This window comes from Rattus norvegicus, chromosome X (assembly GCF_021556685.1).
Source record: "Rattus norvegicus strain SHRSP/BbbUtx chromosome X, alternate assembly SHRSP_T2T, whole genome shotgun sequence".
Taxonomy (NCBI): domain Eukaryota; kingdom Metazoa; phylum Chordata; class Mammalia; order Rodentia; family Muridae; genus Rattus; species Rattus norvegicus.
The window spans coordinates 82,662,297-82,689,157 of NC_141554.1; the positions used below are offsets into that span (position 1 = coordinate 82,662,297).

The 26,861-nt window shown below is 36.0% G+C and overlaps 1 protein-coding gene across 1 annotated transcript in view; it reads left to right on the top strand.

Annotated features, from left to right (window-relative positions):
- Positions 1–230: 230 nt before the first annotated feature.
- LOC102554937 (transmembrane protein 182-like) overlaps positions 231–26,861 on the top strand; it is a 66,516-nt gene continuing 39,885 nt past the window's right edge. Inside the window, exons 1-3 of the mRNA XM_087600990.1 lie at positions 231–474; positions 9,346–9,466; positions 23,797–23,895. Coding sequence (XP_087457116.1) covers positions 319–474; positions 9,346–9,466; positions 23,797–23,895 — 376 coding nt within the window. The 5' untranslated portion in view covers positions 231–318. The remainder of the gene's footprint in view (positions 475–9,345; positions 9,467–23,796; positions 23,896–26,861) is intronic.

Consider the following 26,861-nt stretch of genomic DNA (forward strand, 5'->3'; position numbering starts at 1 on the left):
CATGTAAGATAGACGTTACTAGCTTACTTTCCTCTATTTATTGTTAATTATTTTGTAGAACTGATCTTTCTGTGCACATACTTATGTGTGTGGGAGCAGATTTGTGTTAGATACACCATTGGCTTAATTGAACCAGGTCATCTGCTTTTAATAGCTCTTCTCCCACAGCCTGGTGAAACCTAGACCGACCACAAAAAGATGTTAATCCCAGTCTTAAAATAGTGACTTCTATTGAGACCCACAAGCTGTGCTTTAGCAACTGGTCATTTCAGTGCTGCTTCTGTATGAAATTTTAGCAAAGAATATAGTACTTCTATCATGAAGACTGGAGCCACTGCTCTTGTGGCGGGAATTATTGGTGCTATTGGTGTTATCCTTTTTTTGATAGCATTTGGAACTGAATATTGGTTACTTGCAACAGAGACTTGTGGAAGTTTTGATTCTAACAATGGAACTTTGGATATTGAAGAAGAGGTAACCATAAATCTAATGATGTATTATTTAAAAATTGTGGGACTTTAAGTAGTTATCCATTAGAGCAGAATCATATTTTGAAAAATCTACATATTAGAGTAATTCTTTTGGTTTTAATTTTCTTAAAGTTTATTTTTAAATTTAATAATTTTTGTTGTGAGCAGATTCAGACACTGGAGAAATGAAACTCATGGCAAACTGTGAAGCAAGGAATCTAGGTTGAATGGATATTGCTGCAAGTTTATTCTCATACTAAAACATGTTAATTTGGTTGATTAGTTTATAAAATGTCCTTCTGACTTGCAAATCATTTTACTGTTTAAAAGTAATGTACAGATTTGAGGGAGAAAACAACTCAAAATTTCAGTCCAGTTCATAGATTTAAAAGACATTTCTCCAGACAAGTACTGAGAAGAAAGTATCATTTTTACTTCTAGGCCTGTTTGTCAGTTTCACTGCCCTGTTATTGTAATTATGGCATTCGTGTGTGTGTGTGTGTGTGTGTGTGTGTGTGTGTGTGTGTGTGTGTGTGTGTGTGTGAGTTTTTATTGGATATTTTTATTTACATTTCAAATGTTATTCCCTTACCTGAGTTCCTGTCCATAAGCCCCCATCTCATTCCCCTTCCCCTCCTTCTATGGGGGTGTTCCCCCTCCCCAACCACTCCACTTACCACCTTCCTGCTGTGACATTCCCCTACACTGGAGGGGGGATTTCAGCCTTGGTGACCAACAAGGCCACCCTCCACTACATATGCAACTGGAGCTATGGATCTGTCCATGTTCACACTTTGGGTAGTGATATAGTCCCTGATAGTTCTGGTTGTTTAGTATTGTTGTTCTTATTGGGTTACAAGCCCCTTCATCTCCTTCAATCCTTTTCCTAATTCCTCCAATGGCGACCCTGTTCTCAGTTCAGTGGTTGGGTGAGAGCATCCACCTCTGTATTTTTCAAGCTCTGACTGTGCCTCTTAGGAGACAGCTATATCAGGCTCTTGTCACCATGCACTTCTTGACTTCATCAATATTGTTTGATTTGGTGTCTGTATGTATATGGGCTGGACCCCCAGGTGGAGAAGGCTTTGAATGGCCATTCATGTGGTCTGTGGAGTGTATTTTGGGATATTTTAACTTTTGGGCTAATATCCACTTATCAATGAGTGAATACCATTTTTTTTTGTGATTGGGTTGCTTTACTCAGAATGATATTTTCTAGTTCCATACATTTGCCTATGAATTTCATGAAGTCAACGTTTCTGATAGCTGAGTAGTACTTCATTGCATAAATGTACCACATTTTCTGTATCCATCCCTCTGTTGAAGGACATCTGGGTTCTTTCCAACTTCTGCCAATTATAAATAAGGCTGCTATGAACTTCGTAGAGCATGAGTACTTATTATATGTTTGAGCATCTTTTGGGTATATGCCCAGGAGTGGTATAGCTAGGTACTCAGGTAGTACAATGCACAATTTCCTGAGGAACATCCAGACTGATTTCCAGAGTGGTTTTACTGGCTTGCAATCCCACCAACAATGGAGGGGTGTTCTTCTTTCTCCACATGCTCTCCAGCATCTGTTATTACCTGAGTTTTTGATCTTAGCTATTCTGACTACTGTGAGGTGGAATCTCAGGGTTGTTTTGATTTGTATTTCCCTGATGTCTAAGGATGTTGAACATTTCTTTAGGTACTTTTCAGCCATTGGATATTCCTCTGCTGAGAATTCTTTCTTTAGCTCTGAAACCCATTTTAATAGGATTCTTTAGCTCTCTGGAATCTAATTTCTTGAGTTCTTTGTATATATTGGATATCAGCCCTCTATTGGATGTAGGATTGGTAAAGATCATTTCCCAATCTGTTGGTGGCCATTTTGCCCTAATGACAGGGTCCTTTGCCTTACAGAAGCTTTGCAGTTTTATGAGGTCCCATTTGTAGATTCTTGATATTAGAGCATAAGCCATTGATATTTTGTTCTGGAAATTTTCCACAGTGTTCATGTGTTTGAGGCTCTTCTTTTTTCTATTAGTTTGAGTGTATTTGGTTTTATGTGGAGGTTTTTGATCCACTTGGACTCTAGCTTTGTACAAGGCAATAAGAATGCACAATAAGAATGGATCAATTTGCATTCTTCTACATGCTGACTTCCAGTTGAACCAGCACCATTTGCTGAAAATGTCTTTTTTTTCCACTGGATGGTTTTATCTCCTTTGTCAAAGGCAAAGTGACCATAGGTGTATGGGTTCATTTCTAGGTCTTCAATTCTATTAGATTGATCTACCTGCCTATCTCTGTACCAATACCATACAGTTTTTAATCACTATTGCTCTGTAATACATCTTAATGTCAGGAATGATGATTTTCCCCAGAAGTTCTTTTGTTGTTGAGGTTCCTTTTTAGGATCCTGGGGTTGGTTTTTTTTTTTTTTTGTTATTCCAGATGAATTTAAAAATTGTTCTTTCTAACTCTATGAAGAATTGAGTTGGAATTTTAATGAGGGTTGTATTGAATCTGCAGATTGCTTTTGGCAAAATGGCCATTTTTTACTACATTAATCCTGCCAATCCATGAGCATGGAAGCTCTTTCCATCTTCTGAGATCTTCTTCAATTTCTTTCTTCAGAGACTTAAGTTCTTGCCTTACAGATATTTCATAGGCTTGGTTAGAGTCACACTAAGGTATTATATGTTATTTGTGACTATTGTGAAGGGTATCATTTCCCTAATTTCTTTCTCAGCCTTTTATCCATTGAGTAGAGGAAGGCTACTGATTTCTTTGAGTTAATTTTATACCGACCACTTTGCTGAAGTTGTTTATCAGGTTGAGGAGTTCTCTGGTGGAACTTTTGGGGTCACTTAAGTATATTATCATATCATCTGCAAATAGTAATATTTTGACGTATTCCTTTCCAATTTGTATCCCCTTGTCCTTCTTTTGTTGTCTGATTAGGACTTCAAGTACTATATTGAATAAGTAGGAAGAGAATGGGCAGCTTTGTCTAGTCCCTGATTTTAGTGGGAGTGCTTCAAGTTTCTCTCGATTTAGCTCAATGTTGGCTACTGGTTTGCTGTATATTTCTTTTACTATATTTAGGTATGGGCCTCAAATTCCTGATCTTTCCAGGACTTTTATCGTGAAGGGGTGATGAGTTTTGTCAAATGCTTTTTCTCAGCATCTAATGAGATGATCATGTAGTTTATTTTTCTTTGAGTTTTTTATATATTGGATTATGTTGATGGAATTCCATATATTGAACCAATCCTGCATCACTGGGATGAAACCTACTTGATCATGATTGATGATCGTTTTGATGTCTTCATGGATTTGTTTTGGGAGAATTTTATTGAGTATTTTTGCATCAATGTACATAGGGGAAATTGGTCTGAAGTTCTCTGTCTTTGTTGTGTCTTCGTGTGGTTGAGGTATAAGAGTAATTGTGGCTTCATAGAAGGAACTGGGTAGTATTTGTTCAGTTTCTCTTTTGTAGAATTGTGTGGACAGAATTGGTAGTAGGTCTTCTATGAAGATATGATAGAATTATGCTCTCAACCCATCTGGTCCTGGGCTGTTTTTGGTTGGGAAACTTTTAATAACTGCTTCTATTATTTTAGGAGTTAGGGGACAATTTAGATGGATTATCTGATCGTGATTTAACTTTTTGGTACCTGGTATCTGTATCAAAAATTGTCCATTTCATCTAGATTTTCCAGTTTTCTCAAATATAGGTTTTGTAGTAGGATCTTGATGATTTTTGAATTTCCTCAGATTCCATAGTTATGTCTCGATTTTCGTTTCTGATTTTGTTAATTTGGATAATCTTTCTGTGCCTTTGGTTAGTCTGGCTAAGGGTTAATCAATCTTGTTTATTTTCTCAAAGAACCAGCTACTGGCTTTCTTGATTCTTTGTATAGTCCTTTTCATTTCTACTTGGTTTATTTCAGCCCTGAGTTTGATTATTTCCTGCCTTCTACTCCTCTTGGATTTATTTTTGCATTCTATATTATCTTTGATGGTTGTGTCAATGTTTTCTTTGGTTTCTTCTGCCCCTGAGGTTCTCTGCTTTATCTCTTGTGTTCTGATGGTGATGCTTGCCTCTATCATTCCTGATCTCTTTCCTAGGGTTTCTATCTCCAGGGTTGTCTCCATTTGTGTTTCTTTATGGTTTTGTTCAATTCCTTCACCTCTTTGGTTTTGTTTTTTTCTGTAATTCTTTAAGGGATTTTTGTGTTTCCTCTTAAAGAGCTTCTAATTGTTTACCAGAGTTGTCCTTTATTTCTTTAAAGGAGTTAATTATGTCCTTCTTAATATCCTCTATTATCATCATAAGATGTGATTTTAAATCCAAATCTTGCTTTTCTGGTAAGTTGGGATATCTAGTATTTGCTTAGTTGGGAGAACTGGGTTCTGATGATGCCAATTATTCTCGTTTTCTGTTGCTTAGGTTCCTGTGCTTACCTCTTGCCATCAGGTTTCTCTGGTGTTAGCTTGTCTTGCTGTCTCTGACAGTAGCTTGACCCTCTTTTAAGCTTGTGTGTGAGCACTCCTATAGACCTGTTTTCTTTCAGCTGGATATGGGTACAGAGAGCTGTGGGACTGCGTCAGCTCTGGATGCAGGCAGAAACTGAAAAGGTCCTCTTCTTGACTGCTCCTGGGTTTGTGTGTCTTGAGGCCTCCAGGCTAGTAGCTTGGAGCAGAAGTGTTGGTCTTATCTCTGTTCTCAAGTGTGTCAGCATTCTGGAGACTGTCTTTCATCTCTCAGAGCAGGAAGAATCTGAAAATATCCAGCCCCTGACAGCCCCTTCCCAGAGGGCACAGAGAACTCTATGTGGGTTTTTCTTGGGCCAGGAATGTGACCACAAGTAATTGTCTCCTCTGAGCCCTCAGGATTGTCTGCACTTCTGAGATTCCAGCTCTCTACCCAACAGGATTTTGGTACCATAAGTGTGATAATCTATGAAAGACGATTTTATTGAGGAGTTTATATTGGAAGCAAAAGCTTTGATCCAACTTCAATTTTAGCAAATTCAAATGCAATCATATTATAAAACAATGATCATCATCCACTGTGAAACAGGTGTTATTGTTCTTGGATTGTCTTCATATTGAAAATGCATTTACTCTTTGAAATAATTCTCCTGCAAAGAAAAAAATCTATTGCTTACTTGGGAAAAAAATCAAAAGCAACCAAACAAACAAAGAAACAAGAATAAAACCCAAAAGTGAGTACAACTCATTATGAAGTGTTGTGGATAAGCAATGTGTTAATACAGGACCTGGTTATTAAAAATAAATCAGTTTAAAGTCTATTGCTACAATTCTTTGTTTTTCTATGGTTTTCTTCTTTAAAGATCTTCCATTTCTGGTGTTTCTACTTAGCACACACTCATCACAATCCCATCTATCATTATTAAAGGCTTTTAAAATTAATGCTACAGCAGACTTACTGATTTATCAGTGTGTATTACTTTTAGGATGAAATCACCTCTAAGGCTATTTTCTTTCTAAAAAGATCCTGCAGTACAGTTTTATTTGCTTGTTTCTTGCTTCATGAAATATAGTCTCACAGTACAGCCTAGGATAATATCAAATTTGTGGTCCTCTTTCTTCTATCTCCTTAAGTACTCTGATTACAAGTGTAAAGTTCTATGACTGACCCTTGCAAATACATTTATTTTTTATTAGATATTTTATGTATTTATATTTCAAACGTTAACTCCTTTCCCCCCTCTCCCATACCCCCTACCCCTGCTTCTTTGAAGACAATCTAATTCTCACCCACCCGCTCCCACGTCAATACACTGACATACCCCTACACAGGTGAAATGAGCCTTCAGAGGACCAAGGGCTTCTTCTCCTATTGATACCAGACAATGCCATCCTGTACTACATATACAGCTGGAGCCATGGGTCCTTCTATGTGTATTCTTTGGTTAATGGTTTTGTCCCTGGGAGCTCTGGGTTGTCTGGTTTGTTGATATTTTTGTGCTTCCTATGGTGTTGCAAACCCCTGAAATAATGAATTATTTAAATTGAGAGAAATTTTTGGAGGAACATTCTTCTGGTTTCTCTTACTGAATATTATCTACACTTCAATATAATTCCTTTAAACTGTGGCTAGATAGAAATTGCTTAGATCCCTCAGAAAACAATAATGACAGCCATGAACAACTTTTCTAGATACCCAATAGAATGCTTTAACTGGTTATCATATTTGAAATCAACTAGTTCAACTAGTATTATCACTTATCTTACTATTTTTTAATCACATTGTTTTTGTATTGTTTTGTATTGTTTTGTTTTGTTTACAAAATCCATTTGGTATTTACAGCATATAGTACATGGCCTACAATGTAGCTAGATATGAGTATTAGTTATTAAATGGATTTTACCGTAGAAGATATTGGTATTTCAAGGGCAAAGGACATATCCAAACTCATAGAACTTGAACATGAGAAAGAACCAAAGCTCAGAACTTCTTTCATAGTTTAGTGCTCCATTCATCATTTCTTCATTATTGTATTACTTTGGGATATATTTAGTATTGTTCATGTGTATGAACAAAGCAAAAATCCGATCTAGACTGAATGGTCCATAAACAAGAACTAATTACTAGTCAGGCTGTATTATTTAATGTTTTTCCTATCTTTAAAATAGTGTATTTGTAAGTTATCAAAAGTATACATACTTAACAATCAGAAAGAAAATGAGTTTGTAATTTCTCAGCATATACTGCATCATGATTCTTTTAAACTCATGGGAAAATTACTAACAAATACTGACAAAAAGACACCATCAAGGGGTTTAATTAATATATTAGTAAGCTCATGTTTAAATGAATATAAAGAGAGCCTTTATGAATAATACTGTTGCTTATTACTCTGGACATTATCTGTAACATTTACATATTGAGAGTAATATTTATAATATTGTTGTACTGCCTACAAATAAAAATTGATGAAAATAATGAATTAAAATAGTAAATTATTAGAACATAGTAGATTCATTTATGATATCTGATACAGAATTACATAGGATTAAAAAACTGTATTTTAGCTATGTGGAGCAAGCAAAGAATAATATAAAAGTATGATATTGCATATATTTTTATTTTGTCTTCATAATATACTATAATATTTTAAATAAGCATAAATTAAGATATATACAGAGGAACAATGTTGATTTATAGTTAATATTTTATCTCATGTTCCTTGACTATTTCTGCTTAGATGCTTTTCTTATGTTACACAACTTATTCGAGGCTTGCATTCATATCAATGTATTTCTATTATAATGTAATCACCTTTATCTCTTCAATTCTTTATGACTCTTCCCATGTTCCCACCAAAAACTTTATGTCCTTTATTTCTAATTGACCCACCAAGTTCAAATTTTGTTGCCCATGTATGCATGTATGTAAGTATATACACTGAAACATGATCAACATATCAGAGACCATACCCCTAAAGGAAACTAACCCTTCCCACCACTAACAGTCATCAATTTTCAATAGCTCCTTAGCTAGGGGGAGGGTGTGACACCTAATTTACCCATACCTTTCTGTAACAGAATGTTGACTAGCTTAAACCTATACCAGGAAACCACATGGGTGTTTTAGTGCACTGTCCTTGTCATGTCTGGAAGACATGGCTCCATTCCAATACTTCTCTATGTATTGTCTTTACAATCTTTTTGATCCCTCTTCCACAATGTTCACTAAGTCTTGTGGGGTAGGGTGTGATATAGATGTCTCATTTATAGCTAAGCACTCCGAAAACACTTATCCTCTTCCCTTTGACCAGTTGCGAGTCTCTGTGTTAGTAACAATCCAGTATATAGACACGTTTTTGATGAAGATTGAGAATTAAACTAATTTATTAAGTTGGAGATAGAGTATTATTTAAAGATAAGTTTTTGATACTATGTTCCTTAAGTAAAGAATAGTAGTGAGTTCATATCTAAGATGTATGAGATGCCCAAGCATGGGTGCTTGGCCAGATTTATAGTATCAGGCAATCATTTCCTTCTGTGGAGTAGGCCTTAAATTCAATCAGAGAGTAGTTGATTACTTGCACAATATGCCACTAGTGTATTCATGGGAATATATCTCCAGTCCAGTTGTTATGACCATGTACGGTTGATACAGCTGGTTAAGTTCTTTCTCCCATATATCGTTTATGTGACTTTCTGGTACTCTGAAAGCTAGTCAACAGGGAGGGAGCTTTCAGGTAAGAGCGAGTCACCAATTTATATATATATATATATATATATGTATATATATATATATATATATACACACACAATGTGTGTGTGTGTGTGTGTGTGTGTGTGTATGTGCATCCATGTACAAGCACACATGTGGCTAGAGGACATTTATACAATATTTGTATCCACATGGCTTTTTCAAATACCCTTAGTGTTAGTTATCCCTCTTCCACATCTTACTTGCCCTGTCATGCACCCGTCACAAACCTTCATCATTTAATATTTTGAAAAGTTTGAGAGACATGTATGAATATCACTCACTAACATCTCACAAAACTTTAAAAATACTATTTTCCTGTTTTCTCATTAAAGAAATATAAATAATTACTATTGAAATTAAATATCTACTAACTACCAGAGAAGATATTACTGCTATGCTCATTCAAATTAATGCAACTAACCATTTCAAAATGAATTAGAATATTCAAGTGAAGATGCTCTCTAGTTGTACACATTAGAAATAAACACCAGATTAAACAAAATGCCAGAAGATGATTTGTAAAGTGTATTCTTGAACTTGCCATAAGTGGTATTCCAGTTTTTTGTAGAAATTTTATAAAACCAAGTAATGAATTGGACCATAATTTAAAATTTTACATATTTTGTTTAATAGTATGATGAAGACACAAGAGACTATGAAGAAATGTCAGTTATTTACCATCATGAAGGCTTTTTCTGGAGATGCTGGTTTTTTGGAGATGATCCACAAACATCAGTTTGGAGATACTGGCTTAGTGAGTATGAAATATTTTGTGATGTGTTTATTAATAGTATATCCTTGTCTCAGAATCAGAAATAATCTCTTACACAGAAATTGAAAGAAATATCTTACACTGAATGTATGTGCGTGTGTATGTGTGTGTGTGTGTGTGTGTGTGTGTGTGTGTGTGTGTGTGTGTGTGTAATAAACCCCTCAAATTTGTAAAGTGATTTTTTTTAATCACATGTATTGTTTTCCCTGAAAGACAGCTGGATTTCATTTATGGCCTTGGATTTTAACCCATAACTTTATGCATGCTAAGCAAATGTTTACTAACTAAATTCTAATATATTAAACCAAAAAGTAAGAGTGCAGTTTATTTATAACTAGACTGAAAAATCATCCATGCTGAATGTTGGTTGTGGCTTTCCATGCAAATCTAACTTGCTAAGTCAGAACATACGAATCTAAATTTTGGAGTCTTCATTTTAATACAAGATTAATTATTTTAAGTCATATTATTTCAAAATACTAACTAGGATTTTAATTGCCTGCTGAAATAATATGATACTTCAGAAACAGAGATTGTCATTGTGGATTTGGAATTTTCTGTTGCTATGGTAAAGTTACAAAACGATTGTTAACTTATCATCATGACTGTTAACAAATTTTACCAACATTAATTTGATATGTAACACCATGATAAGGAATACATATTAAAGCATTGGATTTTCTTTTCTATTTGTCTACATATTCTTTCTCTCTATTAAGCTACAAACCAAAAGAATGATAGTTAATGAGTTTAGATTTGAGGTTAATTATAAAGCTGAAATATGGCCAGGCATCATATATTTAACATATTATTTATAGCACAACATGACTCTTAACTCATTAAACAATGATAATTATATGTATACCTGATAGCATACTTTTTTGAAAACACCTGATTACTTTCATAATGCTAGATATGTGTATATTCTACAACTTGATGTAGAAGCATACTTAAGAGACTCTTTCTCAAATGAACAAAGTAATTTTAACCTCAATATAATAAAATCCTGTTTCAAGATTCATCACAATTGAGATTAGTCCCTAGATGTGAACTCGATCCGGTAAGAATATATATATATATATATATATATATATATATATATATATATATATATATATTCCTAACCCAAACACTAAACATATATGTATATATATACACACATATATATGTATATGTATATGTGTGTGTGTATGTGTAGTCCTAATCCTAACACTAAACATATATATATATATATATGTATATATTTATATGAGATCAAGATATAAATGTGTTTAGAAATAAAAGAGAAATTACTACTTGGAAGAAAATATGACAAAACTATAGTTATTGAGAATGAGAAGTCTTTTGAATATTAAATAAAGAAGGAGGGCTGGAGAGATGGCTCAGCGGTTAAGAGCACCCGACTACTCATCCAGAGGTCCTGAGTTCAATTCCCAGCAACCACATGGTGGCTCACAGCCATCTGTAAAGAGATCTGATGCCCTCTTCTGGTGTGTCTGAAGAAAGCTACAGTGTACTTATATATAATAAATAAATAAATGTTAAAAAAATAAAGAAGGAAATAAATAAGAATGGTGTAGATCAGTGCATGTAAAGATGTCTGTGTATGAGAATATGCTTTTCAAATATGAAGACTTGAATTCAAATCCTCATACCGGTGTTAAAAACTAGGCATGGTCATGAATACGTATGACTCAAGCTTTGTGGAGTACAAAGAGAAGAGGATTGCCAGGTTAATCCTTAAGAAATGAATTCGTAATAAGGACAGACTGTGATAACTTGGCACTTCTTCCACTACAGCTGACTGATCAGAGTATGGAACTTCGATGATGATATTGATGTCTGTCCTTGAAAACTCCATTAATAGAATGAGGGTGATATTCGGGTCCTTTGTCCAATGTTCTTATAGAACAGTTCATGTTTCTTGGTCAAGAATAAAGTTAGCAGGAGAGATGCACACTGTACAATTAAAGAGAAGTTCATAAACTAAGTATTAGAAATAGATGTTAGAGAATTTCATAGCAAACCGTGCTCTAAAACATAGATATTTTAGCAAACCAATTTGAAAGAGGCTGACAATTTCCTAGAATAAACAAATTAACAATCAAGAAGTTTAAGAAAAAAATCTAGGGGAAGAGCTCACCTGTGAGTACAGTTAATTTTGAAGATCAAGAGAACTTTATGTAGATATTTCCCTATACCAAATCAGAAGTAAATGGAAGAAAAAGCAGCAGAGATTTGAACACATTTCTTTTTTTTCTTTCAACATTTGTTTAATGTCTGCAATGTAATGAGTAATGTGTCAGCAATTTTTACCCGGTGTCCGGGCCAACATCCCACTGACCCCTCCCCCTCCCTTTTATATGGGTGTTCCCCTCCCAATCCTCCCCCCATTACTGCCCTCCCCTCAACAATCACGTTCACTGGCGGTTCAGTCTTGGCAGGACCAAGGGCTTCCCCTTCCACTGGTGCTCTTACTAGGCTATTCGGTTGGAGCCCAGGGTCAGTCCATGTATAGTCTTTGGGTAGTGGCTTAGTCCCTGGAAGCTCTGGTTGGTTGGCATTGTTGTTCATATGGGGTCTCAAGCCTCTTCAAGCTCTTTCAGTCCTTTCTCTAATTCCTTCAACAGGCTTCCCGATTTCAGTTCAGTGGTTTAATGCTGGCATTCGCCTATGTATTTGCTGTATTCTCTCTGTCTCTCAGGAGAGATCTACATCTGGTTCCTGTCAGCCTGCACTTCTTTGCTTCATCCATCTTATCTAGTTTGGTGGCTGTATATGTATGGGCCACATGTGGGGCAGGCTCTGAATGGGTGTTCCTCCTGCATCTGTTTTAAACTTTGCCTCCCTATTCCCTCCCAAGGGTATTTTTGTTCCCCTTTTAAAGAAGAAGTGAAGCATTCGCATTTTGGTCATCCTTCTTGAGTTTCATGTGTTCTGTGCATCCAGGGTAATTGGAGCATTTGGGCTAATATCCACTTATCAATGAGTGCATACCATGTGTGTTTTTCTGTGATTGGGTTACCTCACTCAGGATGATATTTTCCAGTTCCAACCATTTGTCTATGAATTTCATAAAGTCATTGTTTTTGATAGCTGAATAGTATTCCATTGGGTAGATTTACCACATTTTCTGTATCCGTTCCTCTGTTGAAGGGCATCTGGGTTCTTTCCACCTTCTGCCTATTATACATAAGGCTGCTATGAACATAGTGGAGAATGTGTCTTTGTTTTATGTTGGGGCATCTTTTGGGTATATGCCCAAGAGAGGTATTGCTGGGTCTTCAGGTAGTTGAACACATTTCTAACACAGACTCCTCAACACAGAGGAGGAAGTGTCACTTTGAAATGGACTTAAATCCAATATATGACCAAATAATGATTAGACAATCTTTTCCAATCCTAGGAATTAAAGTTTGAAAATAAGTATAGTAATATCAGAATTACTAGAATACCATACACATTCCTCTGATTACCACATTAGGAGTGACCTAAAAGGAGTCACTAAACTACTTGTGTCTGTGTGGGTGTGCAGTTAAAATAAATCATTTTTTGAAACTATGATAACAGTTTCTAAGCAACCTATGCACATAAAATTAGAGGATGAAATTTAATTGACCAAATGATTTAATAAACTTTGGACCAATGGTTTATGTTGATACAAGAGAAATCCTTAAGTAACAAAGTTGAATGAAAGAAAAAAGGTAGACAGAAGCAAATCAGGTTCTTAAGCCATCAAATAAACTACAATAGGGGGGATATATTCATGGAATTAGTTCAATTAAATAACATCAATCCCTATGATGGTTGATGTAATTGAATAATAATCTAAAAATAATCTAAAATTATTTACTCCCAATAAATAGCAATATATACAAAGAAGCAACAAAAAATGCAACTTTTTCTGATATAAAAGGATTTGACTCTGCCAAGAGAGTGAACTCATACAATGAACTCAAAGCATCTAAATATGAGATAATGAAATGAATAGATGCTTCTAAATATACCATTCTTAAAATAATTCATTTGAAGAATTAAAGCAAGAAGACAACCATAAAAATTAAACCAAATTAAATTAGAAGCAAATTAAGAATTACAGCAAAGGTATGAATTATCTTTCAAAATGAAAATTTCTTGGTTAATTTTCAGTATTAAAATGAAAATTTCTTGCCTGTACTCTTGAGTGTTTCTCTTTGTTTGAGAAAATACATTTATATCTATCTGTCTATCTATAGATACAAATATAGGTATAGGTATTGTTACGGGGCATCCCTTACTTACCTGTGGAGTTTCTCTTCTAATTTTTGTTAATAAATATTTCTGGGAAGATACTGATTAGACAACCCACATACAAAGGTAGAAATAGCAGATTGACCAAAAGAAAGAAGGGGAAGAGTCAAATTAACAAACTTAGTGATGAAATGGTTGCCATTCCAACTTGCTCCAAGAAAATCTAGAGCATCATCAGAGAATAGTTTGAAAACTTATACTCCAAAAAATCCCTAGCAAAACCTGTATTGAATTGATAATTTTATAATTGCACATAATCTGCCAAAATTAAATCAGAATATATAAATAACTTAAACAAATTTATTACAAACCAGGCAACCACTGCTGTAATTGAAAGTCTTCCCATAAAGAAAAGTTCAGGACCAGATGGATTCATCACTTACTTCTATAAAATGTCCTAGGAAGATTTAATACCAATACTTCTCATTTTGTTCCATAAAATAGAAGGGGAAAGGCATGGTGACATATTTTATTAGTATATGTCTTACATTCAAATATACCCAAGATTTTACTATAACTTACAGGTGCATTGATAAAACACTTTGAAGCTATTTAAGGCCTTAAGACTCATATTGTGTTGTGTACTCAGCATTTTTGGTTATTTTCTCCTTTAGAAGGACAAACCTCACTTGCTTTAGCTTTTCCATGTAATCTGATTTTACAACATAATCTGATCCATAAGCTTAAAATTTAAGATATGTATACTTTCAGAGCCCTGACTTGAGCAATACATGTATTTATATATGTTTGTTATGATAATCATTTGCAGAAAATAACAAACAAGGTAAAAGTGAATATGCCACAAATATTGGTGATGAAAGGAGCATATAGATACTTCTTGCTAAGTATATGTTTGCAGTGCTGAGTGCTTTGGAGATGATGTTGGTTGGAGTAAATAACTTAATTCCTTTATTCAGTTAAAGTTTTCTATAGAGAATGTCCCATTCCTTCCACATGCAGTGTTTTCTGTGCTGATTGCAAAAGAGCAAAGCTCTACTAGACAGCCAGATTCACAGGTATATATCAGACTTGCATACACAACACACAAACACATAGTAAGAGGGAGAGTCATACATGTATATATAAAGACAAGGCACAAATAAGAGGAGCAGATCAGATCCCCACATTGGACAGACTACAGACAAGCTATAAACCACAAATGGAAGACAGATAGCACAGCAAAGAAAGTGGAGTTTTCAAACTTGGGCTCGCCTCTTGATGAAATTAATTCAAGAGAATGTTATTTGGTCCGTTGCTATTCACTGTAATGCTAAGTATAGGCCAACAAGACCTGGTTACCCCAGATATAAGAGTCTTCACATCGACCCACGTGACACTACGACCTTGCTACCAAGTTATTTCTGATTGATAAATGAAGATGCTGACAACCAATAGTTTGGAAGAAGAGACATAGATAGGGTTTTGGTTTGCCAGGCTTGGGGTCAGAAGAGAACCATGAAGGATAGAATAAGGTGAAGGGAGGAGGAAGCTCCCATGGGTTAGGTGAGTCATGAAATAATGGCCATGTGGGTTGACTAATTGGAATTAAGAGCAACCTAGAAGAAACATGGTAAATTATATAATAGGATCATTGACTGGGAAATAGACATAATAGCATGGAAGACATGTCACATCCAGCCTGAATAATCTCAGTCCTGTGTCCTTGTATGTGGTGTCTTTAATAGGGACTTACCTTCACCTTCTAAGTTACAACTAACAAAAACTTTATGTCTACATGCAAAATAATGAAATTAGACTTGTACTCAGTGTCCTGCACAATTGGATCCAAGAGAATCAAAGACTTCAATTTGAAGCCTGAAATACTAAAATGGCTAGAAGAAAACATAGGCAGTAAGCTATAAGGTATAGATATAGGAAAGGACAGCAATTGACATTTGAGACCCCATGTATCTAAAAGACTTCTGCACAGCTAAGGAAACAATCATTCAGTGGAAGAAGGAACTCATGTAATTCGAGATAATGTTTATTAGCTATACATTTGTTTAATTAAACATAGAAAGGATTAATATCTAGAATATGGAAATAATCAAATAAACAAAGAGTCAAGGAAACAAATGACTCAATTAAGAACTGGAATAGAAATCTAAATAGAGAGTTCTCAACAGAAGAAATAAAACTGGCTTAAAAATTCCTCAAAAATTGTTGGTCATCCTTAACAATTAGAGAAACTAAGTTAGAACAAATTCCTAATACCACAACATGAATAAATTCTAAGAAAATTGTTAAATGAAAGGTATTTATGAAATTAATATATATATACATATAATAAGTTCCATGTATATAAAATATCAAGTAAATAGATGTAGAGACAGAAACTGATTGTTCAACAATGAAAAGCAAGTTTTCTGGGAGTAAAAGCATGTGCTGTCACTGCTGGCTATTAGTCTGTCTTTATTATTGATGCTGAAATAAAGCATTTAAGTGAGAGAATTTATGATATATGACTTATATTTTAGTAAAATAAAATACTACTTGTAATCTCCATATTATATAATTTAAATTGTTTTGCTTTATGGTCACCAATCTCACATCTGACAGAGGGCTAGCTAATATCTCAAAAAACTAGACATCAAGAAGCCAAATAACTCAATTAAAAATGTGGTACAGAGAATTCTCAACTGAGGAATCAAAAATGACTGAGAAATACTTAAAGAACTGTTCAACATCTTTAGCATTCAGAGAAATGCAAATTAAAGCTACTTTGAGATTTCATTTTACATCTGACAGAATGACTAAGATTAAAAAAAAAAAAAAAGAAAACACAAGTGACAGCTCATGCCCATGCCAGTGAAAATGTGGATCAAGTGGGAAGGCTAACTTGTACAGCCACTTTGGAAATCAGCATGTAGGTATCTCAGAAAACTGTGAATCAATCTACCTAAAGACCCAGCTGTATCATTCCTAGGCATATACCCAAAAGTTGCTCTATCCTACCAGGACACTTTCTCCACTATATTCAAAGCAGCTTGATTCATTAGAGCCAGAAAGTAGAAACAGCATAGATGTCCCTCAATTGGAGAATTTATAAAGAAAATGCCATACATTTACACAATGGACTATTATTCAGCTGTTCAAAATAAGGACAACATGAAATTTTCAGGCAAATGTATTGAACTATAAAATAATCATATTGAGTGAGGTAACCCAGACCCAGAAAGACACTCATGGTATGTGCTCACATATAAGTTGATAATAGCTCTAAAGTTAAGAATAATCATGCTGCAACTGACACACCCAGAGAAGATAAGTAATAAGGAGGGCTAAATGAGAGATGCATGAATTTCTCTGGGAAGAGGAAATAGAATAGACACAGTAGATAGATGGGTGTGCCTGTTTGTGTGGTGGGTATGTAGGTGAGTATGGGAACAGGAGAGGGTGGGTATAGGAACAGGAGAGATCATGTGGGTAGAGGATGGAGAGAGAAAGAATACTAGAAAAGACAACAGAAATTGGGGGACCATCTCTTGGACAAGCTAGAAACCAAGTACAATAGAAACTCCCAGGAATCTACAATGATAACCCTAGTTAAGACTCATGGCAATGGGGAATATGGGGCCTGAACTGTCCGTTTCCTATAACCAGGCAAGATTTCTGGTAGAAGATTTGGGATATCAGTCTAGTCACAAAATCTTTGACCTACAATTTGTTCTGCCTACCTGTTGTGCTAGGATAAAGGTAGCTTAGATAAAGAGTGGCCAAGAAATGATGGGCCTAGGTTGAGAACCATGACATGAGATCAAGAGCCCACTCCTGACACTGCCTGAAGGCCTGGGACCCAGAGAAAGAATATCCCAGAGACCTAGGATAGAAAATTATTCCTAATGATATTCTACTGTACTAATAGATTGATGGATAGCCCAATTGTCATCAGAGAAGCTTCTCCAAGCAACTGATGGAAACAGACACTGCGACCCACAGGGCTTCAAGAATCCTACTGAAGAGGGAAGGAAGAATTGGAGAAGCTAGAGGGGTTAAGACTACCACAAGATTAGTATATTTGAGGTGGGTGGGTGGCAGCATCCCTCAACTGGGCACATGCCTGTCCACTGGATATGGTCTCTACAGGTTCTATCTCCCCTTAGTTGGGTATTTTGGATAAAGTTCTCCCTGTTGGGTCCTGCGAATCTCTTGGGTCCCTGGCATCTGAGACTTTCTAATGGCTACCCCCAGTTCTCCATCCCCCACTGTTACACACCTACTTTCAAATTCCCATAGGAAGAAAAACAATATCAATCAACCAGACACCCCAATGCTCCCAGCAACTAAACCACCAGAGTACACAGAGGGTACCCATGGTTCCAGCTGGATATGTAGCAGAGGATTGCCTTATCTGGCATCACTTGGAGGGAGGGGAATCCCTTGGTTCCTGTGGAGGCTTGATGACCCCAGGATAGGGCCGCTGAGGCAGGAGTGGGTAGGCAGGTGGGGGAGCAACCTCATAGAGGTACAGGTGATGGAGGAGGTAAAATTGGGAAGAGGGATAACATTTGAAATATAAATAAATAAAATAACGAATAAGAAAAGAACACCACAAGAAAATCTACAGAATCAACCCACAGGAGCTCAAAGGGGTTTAAAGAGACTGAACTGATAACTCGGGAGCCTGCATAGGACTGTCCTAGGTTCTCTAAATATGTAATAGTTGTGTAGCTTATTCTTCCTGTGGGACTCCTAAGAGTTGGAGCAGGGGCTGCCTCTGACTCTTTTGTTTGCTTTAGGGACTCCTTCCTCCTACTGGGTTACTCCATCTAGCCGCAGTTGGAGGGGAGGTGCCTAGCCCTACTCAACTTGATATGCCATGGTTGATTAATATACATGGGGGGCCTGCAATTTTCTTAAGAAAGATGTAGTAGTAGTGGATGAGAGGCAGGAAGAGGGGAGGTGGAGGGAAGGGACTAGGTAGAGAGGAGGAGGGGAAACTGAAGCCAAGTTGTAAAGAAAGAAAGGAAAGGAAAGGGATATACAAAAGCATTAACGATCATCTTAATCTTCTTTTTTGGTTTTGATTCTGAAGTAGTGGCTCATAACAGTTTGCATTTGTTTCTTTTAGTTTATAGATTCTTGAAAGAAATGCCCACAAAAAAGTCTTGCCATTATTGTCTGTGTTTCTTTATTGAGTTGTAAGCGTTCAATGCATACTCTGGACAGTTCGACCTTATTTGATATATGATTTATAAGTAATTTATCCAAATTGAATGCTCTTTACTGATTTGATAGTTCATTTTTAATAAATTTAAATATATTAATTTTCTCTAATCCAATTTATCTGCACTAGTACACCATTCTGTTGCACATCTAGTAACAGTCAGCAGATACAATACTGCTATATTTGCCTACTACAGCCTGCATATACTGCCTACTTTTAAAAAAATTTACTCTGTGTTATGTGTGCATGTGTATCTGTGTGTGGATATCCACGGAAGCCAGAAAAAAATATCAGAGGCCACTGAAGCTAAAGTTGCAAAGGGTTTGGGGGAGGGACAGGCAACGGATACAAACACTGAGAACTTACTAGGATCTTGTAGAAAAACAGCAAGCAGCTTCTCGACAAACACTTTAGCTCCTATTGTGTTCTTTATAAGAATGTTGATCGGGGGAGGGGTTCTTCCATGAAATAAACTGATGGTACACACACACACACACACACACACACACACACACACACACACACACACACACACACACATTGAATTGTTGGTGTAATATAGATTTTATCTTTTTAAAATGAGATTATAACATAATTACATCATTTCTTTTTTCCTTTTTTTCTAACCCTCCCATGTACCCACTACTCCCATATTCTCTTTCAAATTTCTAGCATCACTTTTTACTTTGTTATACAAATGTGTGTGTGTGTGTGTGTGTGTGCGCGTGCGCGTGTGTAATCCTTATACATAAGTACAACCTCTTCTGTTCATATGTTACTTGCATATTTATGTTTTTTAGGACTGACCATTTGGTATTAGATATAAAATTGGCGTGCTCCTTCCTGAGGAAGGCTGTTTGTCCAGCTCTTACCATTCTTCAGTTGCCTGTAGTTCTTTGTTTAGGGTGGAGGTTTTTCTGAGCTTTCTTTCTTTCTTACTAACTTGCCTATTGGTGCCTTCTTTTTTCTGGTTATGCTTAAGTAACTATCTTAGTAAGATTTCATAGGTATAGCTTCTGACTTTTCAAAGAGGCCCAGTCTAACAGTAAATCCCTGGTCCTCTAGTTTCTACAATCTTTCTGCCTCCTCTTCCATAATTATTTGAGCAGTATGTGTGAGAGTTGTTTTATGGGTGATTCAGTTGGAACTACCCTCCATGACTCTTCATTTTGATTAGTTGTAATTTTCTGCATTGATCTGCATATATCACAAATATAATTCTCACGATAAGAAGTGAAGACTTATTGTTGGATATAAGGGCAAATATTTAGAATGTAGGTTAGAACAATGCTGGCTTAGTAAATTCGTGATAGTAGATTTTTCTCTAAGATCCATGACCTTACTAGCTCTAGGAAGCTGGTTGAGTTTCCAGTATTCAGCATGGTTTACCTCCAGTGGAGCATGTCTTAAGTCCAATTAGATAGCTGTTGGTTATCACCACTGTCTGCACACTACAACTCAACCTGAAGGGTTGTATGCCATGCTGGCCATTGTTTTCATATGGTTCATGGGTAGGACTGTTGGCTGTTTCCCTCATTTGTTAGCTTCTGGTGTCCAGTCCTCAGGTAGGAAAAGGCTTTCAGATCAGATGTAGCTTGAATCCTTTGGGCCTGCTGACCAATATGCATGCTGTCTTTAAAAATATTGATATCTTCCACCTCTGGATTGAGGGTATATTCAAAGTCAATAACAATAGTCTGTAGTGTTTTTACAGTCTATTGAACAACCCTGACCAACCACACAAAACAAGTTTCTCAGCATGAGTGGATTTCTATACAGTTTGTTTATTGAGGTAGACTGTTTCTAATTACCATTATCTCAATTATCTACTTGCTAAAGTCCATAAACTTACCATTTACCATTTTTAGCTAACAACCAACATTGTTTCACTTTTGTTTGGTTTAATTTTATTTCTTATCAGATATTTTATTTGTCATCACATCATCATATGCTTGCTTATTCTTATTAAATGAATATAAATTTATTTGATACTCACTAATTACTCCCTTTTTATTTTTTTTTCTTTTTTCGGAGCTGGGGACTGAACCCAGGGCCTTGCGCTTGCTAGGCAAGCGCTCTACCACTGAGCTAAATCCCCAACCTCTCCCTTTTTATTTTTATTCCCCATGGTAGACTGCATTTTATCAGAGGTTGTGAACTTTATATTTTTTGATACATAACCAAGATTGATATAGTTGACATATAATACCTATAAATCAAAACTAATGAGGACAAAGTATACTAAATGGAGTTGGAATAGACTTGTCAAAGGACAGACACTAAAATTTCTTGTTTTTAACAACATACATTTTTAAACCATAGATAAATCTTAATTTTCTCTTGATACAAATTATAAAAGCATTTGATGTAGCAAATTAATTTAATATTCAAGAAGCAGTAATAATCAATTCAATTGGAATTCTTTGGTAATTTTAAGTGGAGACAAATGTCTACTTATTATAAAGTATTACTGCTAACTAGAAAACATTTCAAGATAAGTGGTCACTCCATTAACATATCTAAATTCTCAGTACATCATTAATCATGACAAGACACTGGTATTAGCACTGATATAATGACACTTCCATTAAAATACCATGGTTTTTCATGGACTTCTAGAATCAGAGAGCATTACTATTTGAGAAGCCCATAGACATTATCTGGTACAACTTCCTATTTGATAGATGTATGACCCCCCTCAACAATATGTCGACAAGTAGCCATCAAATCTATTTTCCAATACTCCCATAAAAGTAGCTTATATTCTTTCAGCACACAATAGAATAGCTAAAAGTTAATATTACAGACATAGTTTTGCTGAACAGAAATCAATCTTACTGACACTTCTGACCGTGCTCTCTCATTCTGTGTTTCACAGCCACACAAGTAAGTTACTTGTCAAGTAAGTCACTAATCAGTGTTATCATCCACCTCTTCTCATTCTGATCCCTACCGTGTATTCTTATTCTTAAATATCTTAATTTCATTCCATTGTTTGTAACAATATAATTCTCATTCTGCTGTTGATTGAGACTTTATTTGGGGGGGGTGGTGGTGAGTGAACTGTAATTTATGCCTATCTTTCAAATCTCTCAAATACCAAAGTATACCATATATGACTTCCAGCTTTTTTGAGGGGCAGCAGCTGTATTCTTGTTCTGTTTGTGCAACTTCAAATGACATTAATTATTTAGTTATCTTAATGAAAATGTTTATATAGTCCATGGTCAATTCCATAAGTTATCTTACTATTGAATTGTTAGATTTGCCCATGTGTTTTTCTCATTCTGTGTGGTACACCTGCCATTATTTTTCTGCACTTAAGTGCTTCTTTATTTAATTTTTTTAATCTTGGGAATTTCAATAAAGATCGATATATTTTAGATTAGATTTTTTTAACAAGGCTAATAACAGATGAACAGGTACTGCACAGATTCTGCACCAGCCCTTTTGACTATGTATTAGAGTTTCTAGCTTAGTCTTTTTATGGAATGCTGGGGTGTGCTAAAGAGTGGGTCTCTGATTCTTCTGTGATATTTGGGACTCTTTCCTTCTGTTCACAACTTACTTCAAAAAAATTAACTGAAATCACTTATATCCATCCATATTACATTTAATTATGCTAGGTCCAATGAACTGTGGTCTTTTCATGCCATGAGTCTTCCATCTTGTTTATGGACTATGCTCATCATCCAAGCGGTTAACTCACTTCAACAGGATTTGACCTGTGTCTAGTACATTATGGTTTTTAAAGGATTCTCATACTCTTTTTAATTTGCCTTGTTTCTCAGTTGGATAGTGATATGAGAATGTTGTTTTTACAATGTATGAGCAAAACGGGAACCATGTTTTATTTTCAGTAATGTACTTTTAAAATATAATTTATTAATTCTTTGAAAATTTCAATACTATATTGTGATCATTTCCACCCCCACTCTTCCCCTAACTCCTTCTAGATTCACATCTCAACTTTCCATCTCCTCCTAGCTTTGTGACTTCTTTGTTTCTTTAATAATTTACTGAGTCAAATTGTACTACCAATATACTAATGAATGTGGAGTCATCCACTGGAATATAGTCAAGCTAGACATGTTTACTGTCCTCATAAACTCAAAGCAGCTGTGGTTGCCTGAACAAAACCTTAACAATGTAACTTTTGAGAGTAAATAGCTTTTTACTTCTCTATTGCATTTCTTTAAAAATCAATCTTGCTGTTTTTTTCTCACTTGCCATGTTTATACCCAAGTTCCTAACAAGAATGTTCTTCCTCCTATTACACTTGAAAGATGAGTCAATGCTCTTCTTTTGAGGTCAAAATCAAATTTTTCAGCCTCCAGAATTTCTTGTTTTAAATTAAAATTTCCTCTTAGCTTAATTGCATAAAATCCACGGTACATTTTATGTTTCTTGCAGAAGATTCAGTTAATTATGGTGTCTTGGTTGTGTGTTTCTATCTGTGTTTAAATTATAGTTTCTTAAAGCTAAAGGTTTAAGAACCACTGTAACATTTACCATGGGCTTTTAAAATATATGGTGGATGCCAGGTAACCATTTTGACTTAAATTCAAAGCTTATAATATGTCACTGGTGACAGTGCTCTAAGGAACACTGAAAAAGTTTTAAGATATTTGAACTCCAATTTCTACTGTTTGTGAGTGATCCTGGCTATGCATGTTATATTCGATTCTCTACCGTAGTGGAATTATCTACAAATAAGAGAATTTATATTAATTACTATATTTCATCAAGTATGTATAAAAATTTCGTGATGTGTAGATGACCAGAATTTAATTTGAAAGATCTTAGAATTAAAAATAAGATTTCCTTCTTTTTTTCTTTTTTTCTTTTTCTCCAGTGAATCAGCCTCATCCGAAGCGCTGTATTCCTGGATATCTCTTTCCAATGCAAATTGCTGTTGGACCTTTCCCACACCCATCATTTGACGCAACTGCAAGTGAGTTTTGAAACATATCCCAATGTATTGATGTGTGCACTTAATAAGAACTTTCTCAGGATTAATTAAATCAATGTTGTATGTTAAATTATATGTTAAGTTGGTTATTTCTGTTTATGTTTCTTAGATAGTTCTTACTTGGCAATTTCTATTTATATATCTTATTTGTTTTAAGTGAAGAGAAAATAAAGGGTATAGACATTTATGGTCTTCTAGGTACTCCATATAAACTTCAGTGAAAGTGTTCTTTCTCTAATGAATTAATGTATTAGATATTACTAGTTCCATTTTATTGATTATGAAACTGATGCTTATATTTGGAAACAGTAGAACCATAGTATTCAGAATTTTAAAAATATAAAACATACAATATTATTCATTTTCTGTAATAACTGAAAGTAATGTCTCTGTAAAAACTAGTATCTTCTGTACTAAAAATCAAATTGTTTCTAGTTTTTTACATTGAACACAGGTTGAATCCATTAAATATCACCATATAAAGTCTGATTCTCTCTCTGTCTCCCCTAATGCCTTCTCCTGCTAATCATCATATCTTGATACTTTTTATAACAATAAATCTAGTCAGTGAAGTCCTTATCTGTATGGGTATAGGAACATCCAGTGAAGCATAAGAAACTTAACAGCACTCATGCCCTCAAATAAAAATGATTCTCCCATTCCTGGACGCTATTAATGTCTAATAGATCCTCAATATAGGGGATGACCTATAAAGCACCCCTTAAATTTATGCTGGGATTTTTGCTGGCTTGATCTTGTGTACATAAAGATAGTTTGTGTGGATTTATGAGTGTGGTAACAATGTCATACTCAGGAGATAGCATTTTATGGCACTTCTCTCTGTCCTCCAGCTCTTACTTTCTCTCTGCTTCTTGTTCCTTGATGTTCATTCTCTGATCATTTGTGGTGAAGAGGTTAATACCAAAATCCCAGTCAGGGCTGAACACTATGTCTCTTAGTCTCAGAACTTTTAACAGTTATATAACTCTACATTGACTGTAGCTCAAAGGAAAAAAAAAGAAGCCACTTTGACCAAGGTTGAGAATGGTCTATTTTTATGAGTATAAACAAAGATTTAGAAGGAAATTTGACAGCATTATTATTTAGCAAAATTACTATAGCAGGTTCTATCATAAGTCCTATGACCTCCCTAAGTATAAGCTTTTGATTAGTTTTATAGCACCATTAACAAATACAAATTGCCTCCTGTTGAGCAGGCTCCAAAACCAAATAGAAGAAGTTGGTCATTGGCATATATGCCCCTATTGTATCCGTGAGCATTTTCAGTTTGTCAGGTCAGTGTGGTGGCATACAAAGTGCAGCAGTAGGTAAGACTACTAATGTTTGGAGCAGAGACTGAAGGAAAGGCCATCCGGAGACCTCCCAGCCTCAGAATCCATCCCATATGCAGCCACCAAACTCAGACACTATATTGCTGATCCCAAGAAGTGCTTGCTGACAAGAGCCTGGAATGTTTGTACCCTGAGAGGCCTTACCAGAACCTTACTAATACAGATGCAGATGCTCACAGGGAACCATTGGACTGAGAAAAGGGACCCCAATGAAAGAGTTAGGGGAAGGACTGAAGGAGTTGAAGGGGTTTACAACTCCATAGGAAGAACAACAATATCAACCAGAAACCTGAAAGTTGCCAGAGACTAAACCACCAACCAATGAGTACACATGGAGGGACCTATGGCTCCAGTTGCATATGTATCAGAGGATGGCCCTATCTGGGATCAATGGGAAGGGAGGCCTTTGGCCCTGTGAAGGCTCATTTCCCCAGTGTAGGGGAATGCTAGGACAGTGAGGTGGGAGTGGGTGAATGGGTGGGGGGGCACCTTCATATAAACAGGGGAAGGGATGGGATAGGGGGTTGTGGAGAGGATCCTTGGAAATTGGATAACATTTAACATGCAGAGCATGTCAAATATAGAGGCGAATGCTACCGGCAAACCACTGAACTGAGAAAGGGACCCCTGTTGGAGGAATTAGAGAAAGGACTGAAAGAGCTGAAGAGGCTTGCAATTCCATTAGAACATCAATGCCAACCAACTAGAGCTTCCAGGGAATAAACCACTACACAAAGACTACATGGACTGACCCTTGGCTCCAACTGAATATGTAGCAGAGGATGGCCTTGTTGGATACCAGTGGAAAGAGAAGTCCCTGGTCCTGCCAAGGTTGGACCCCCAGTGAAAGGGAATGTTAGGTGGGGCGGTAAGCGGGGTGGATGGGGAGGGGAACACCCATATAGAAGAAGGTGAGGGGAGGGGATGGGGGAAAATGAACAGGAAACTGGGAAAGGGAATAACATTTGAAATGTAAATAAAGAAATATCCAATAAAAATAAATAAAACATCCAAAACAACAATAACAACCCCAAACAATCATTGTCTTCCCTGCCTGTACCTACATAGCCCTTTGTAGCAGCATGAAAGCTAACACCACCACCACCCCCAATCTACATATTATAGCTTGTCAGTATCTGGGCTTCCCAACCATCACAACCTAGGGCCAACTGTAATGCTGGAGGTTAGGCAATTTAACCTCAGTGTCTATGACTTGTGGTTGTTCCATTTCCAATCAGAGTTTTAAATAATAGGTGTTGTCTCAGGATGTTAGCCAGGCTATTGCTCTCTGGGTTGTACAGAGTAATAAATTGAAGTTCCCCTTCTATGGATGACCTGTCTACCTGTGGAACTATTGTATTGCTGAAATCCTCAATATTTGCATTTGAGCCGTGTGAGGGCCATGAGCTTGTCCTAAGGGTAGGACTACCATTGTGTTTTTACCAGGATAGCCTGGCTTTACCTTTTGAACAAGACTTCTGTTTTGTACGCGCGCGCGCGCGCACACACACACACACACACACACACACACACACACACACACACACAAATGTGATCTGTGGTTGGAGCTGTTTTGGAATTGGCTTATTCCTTTGT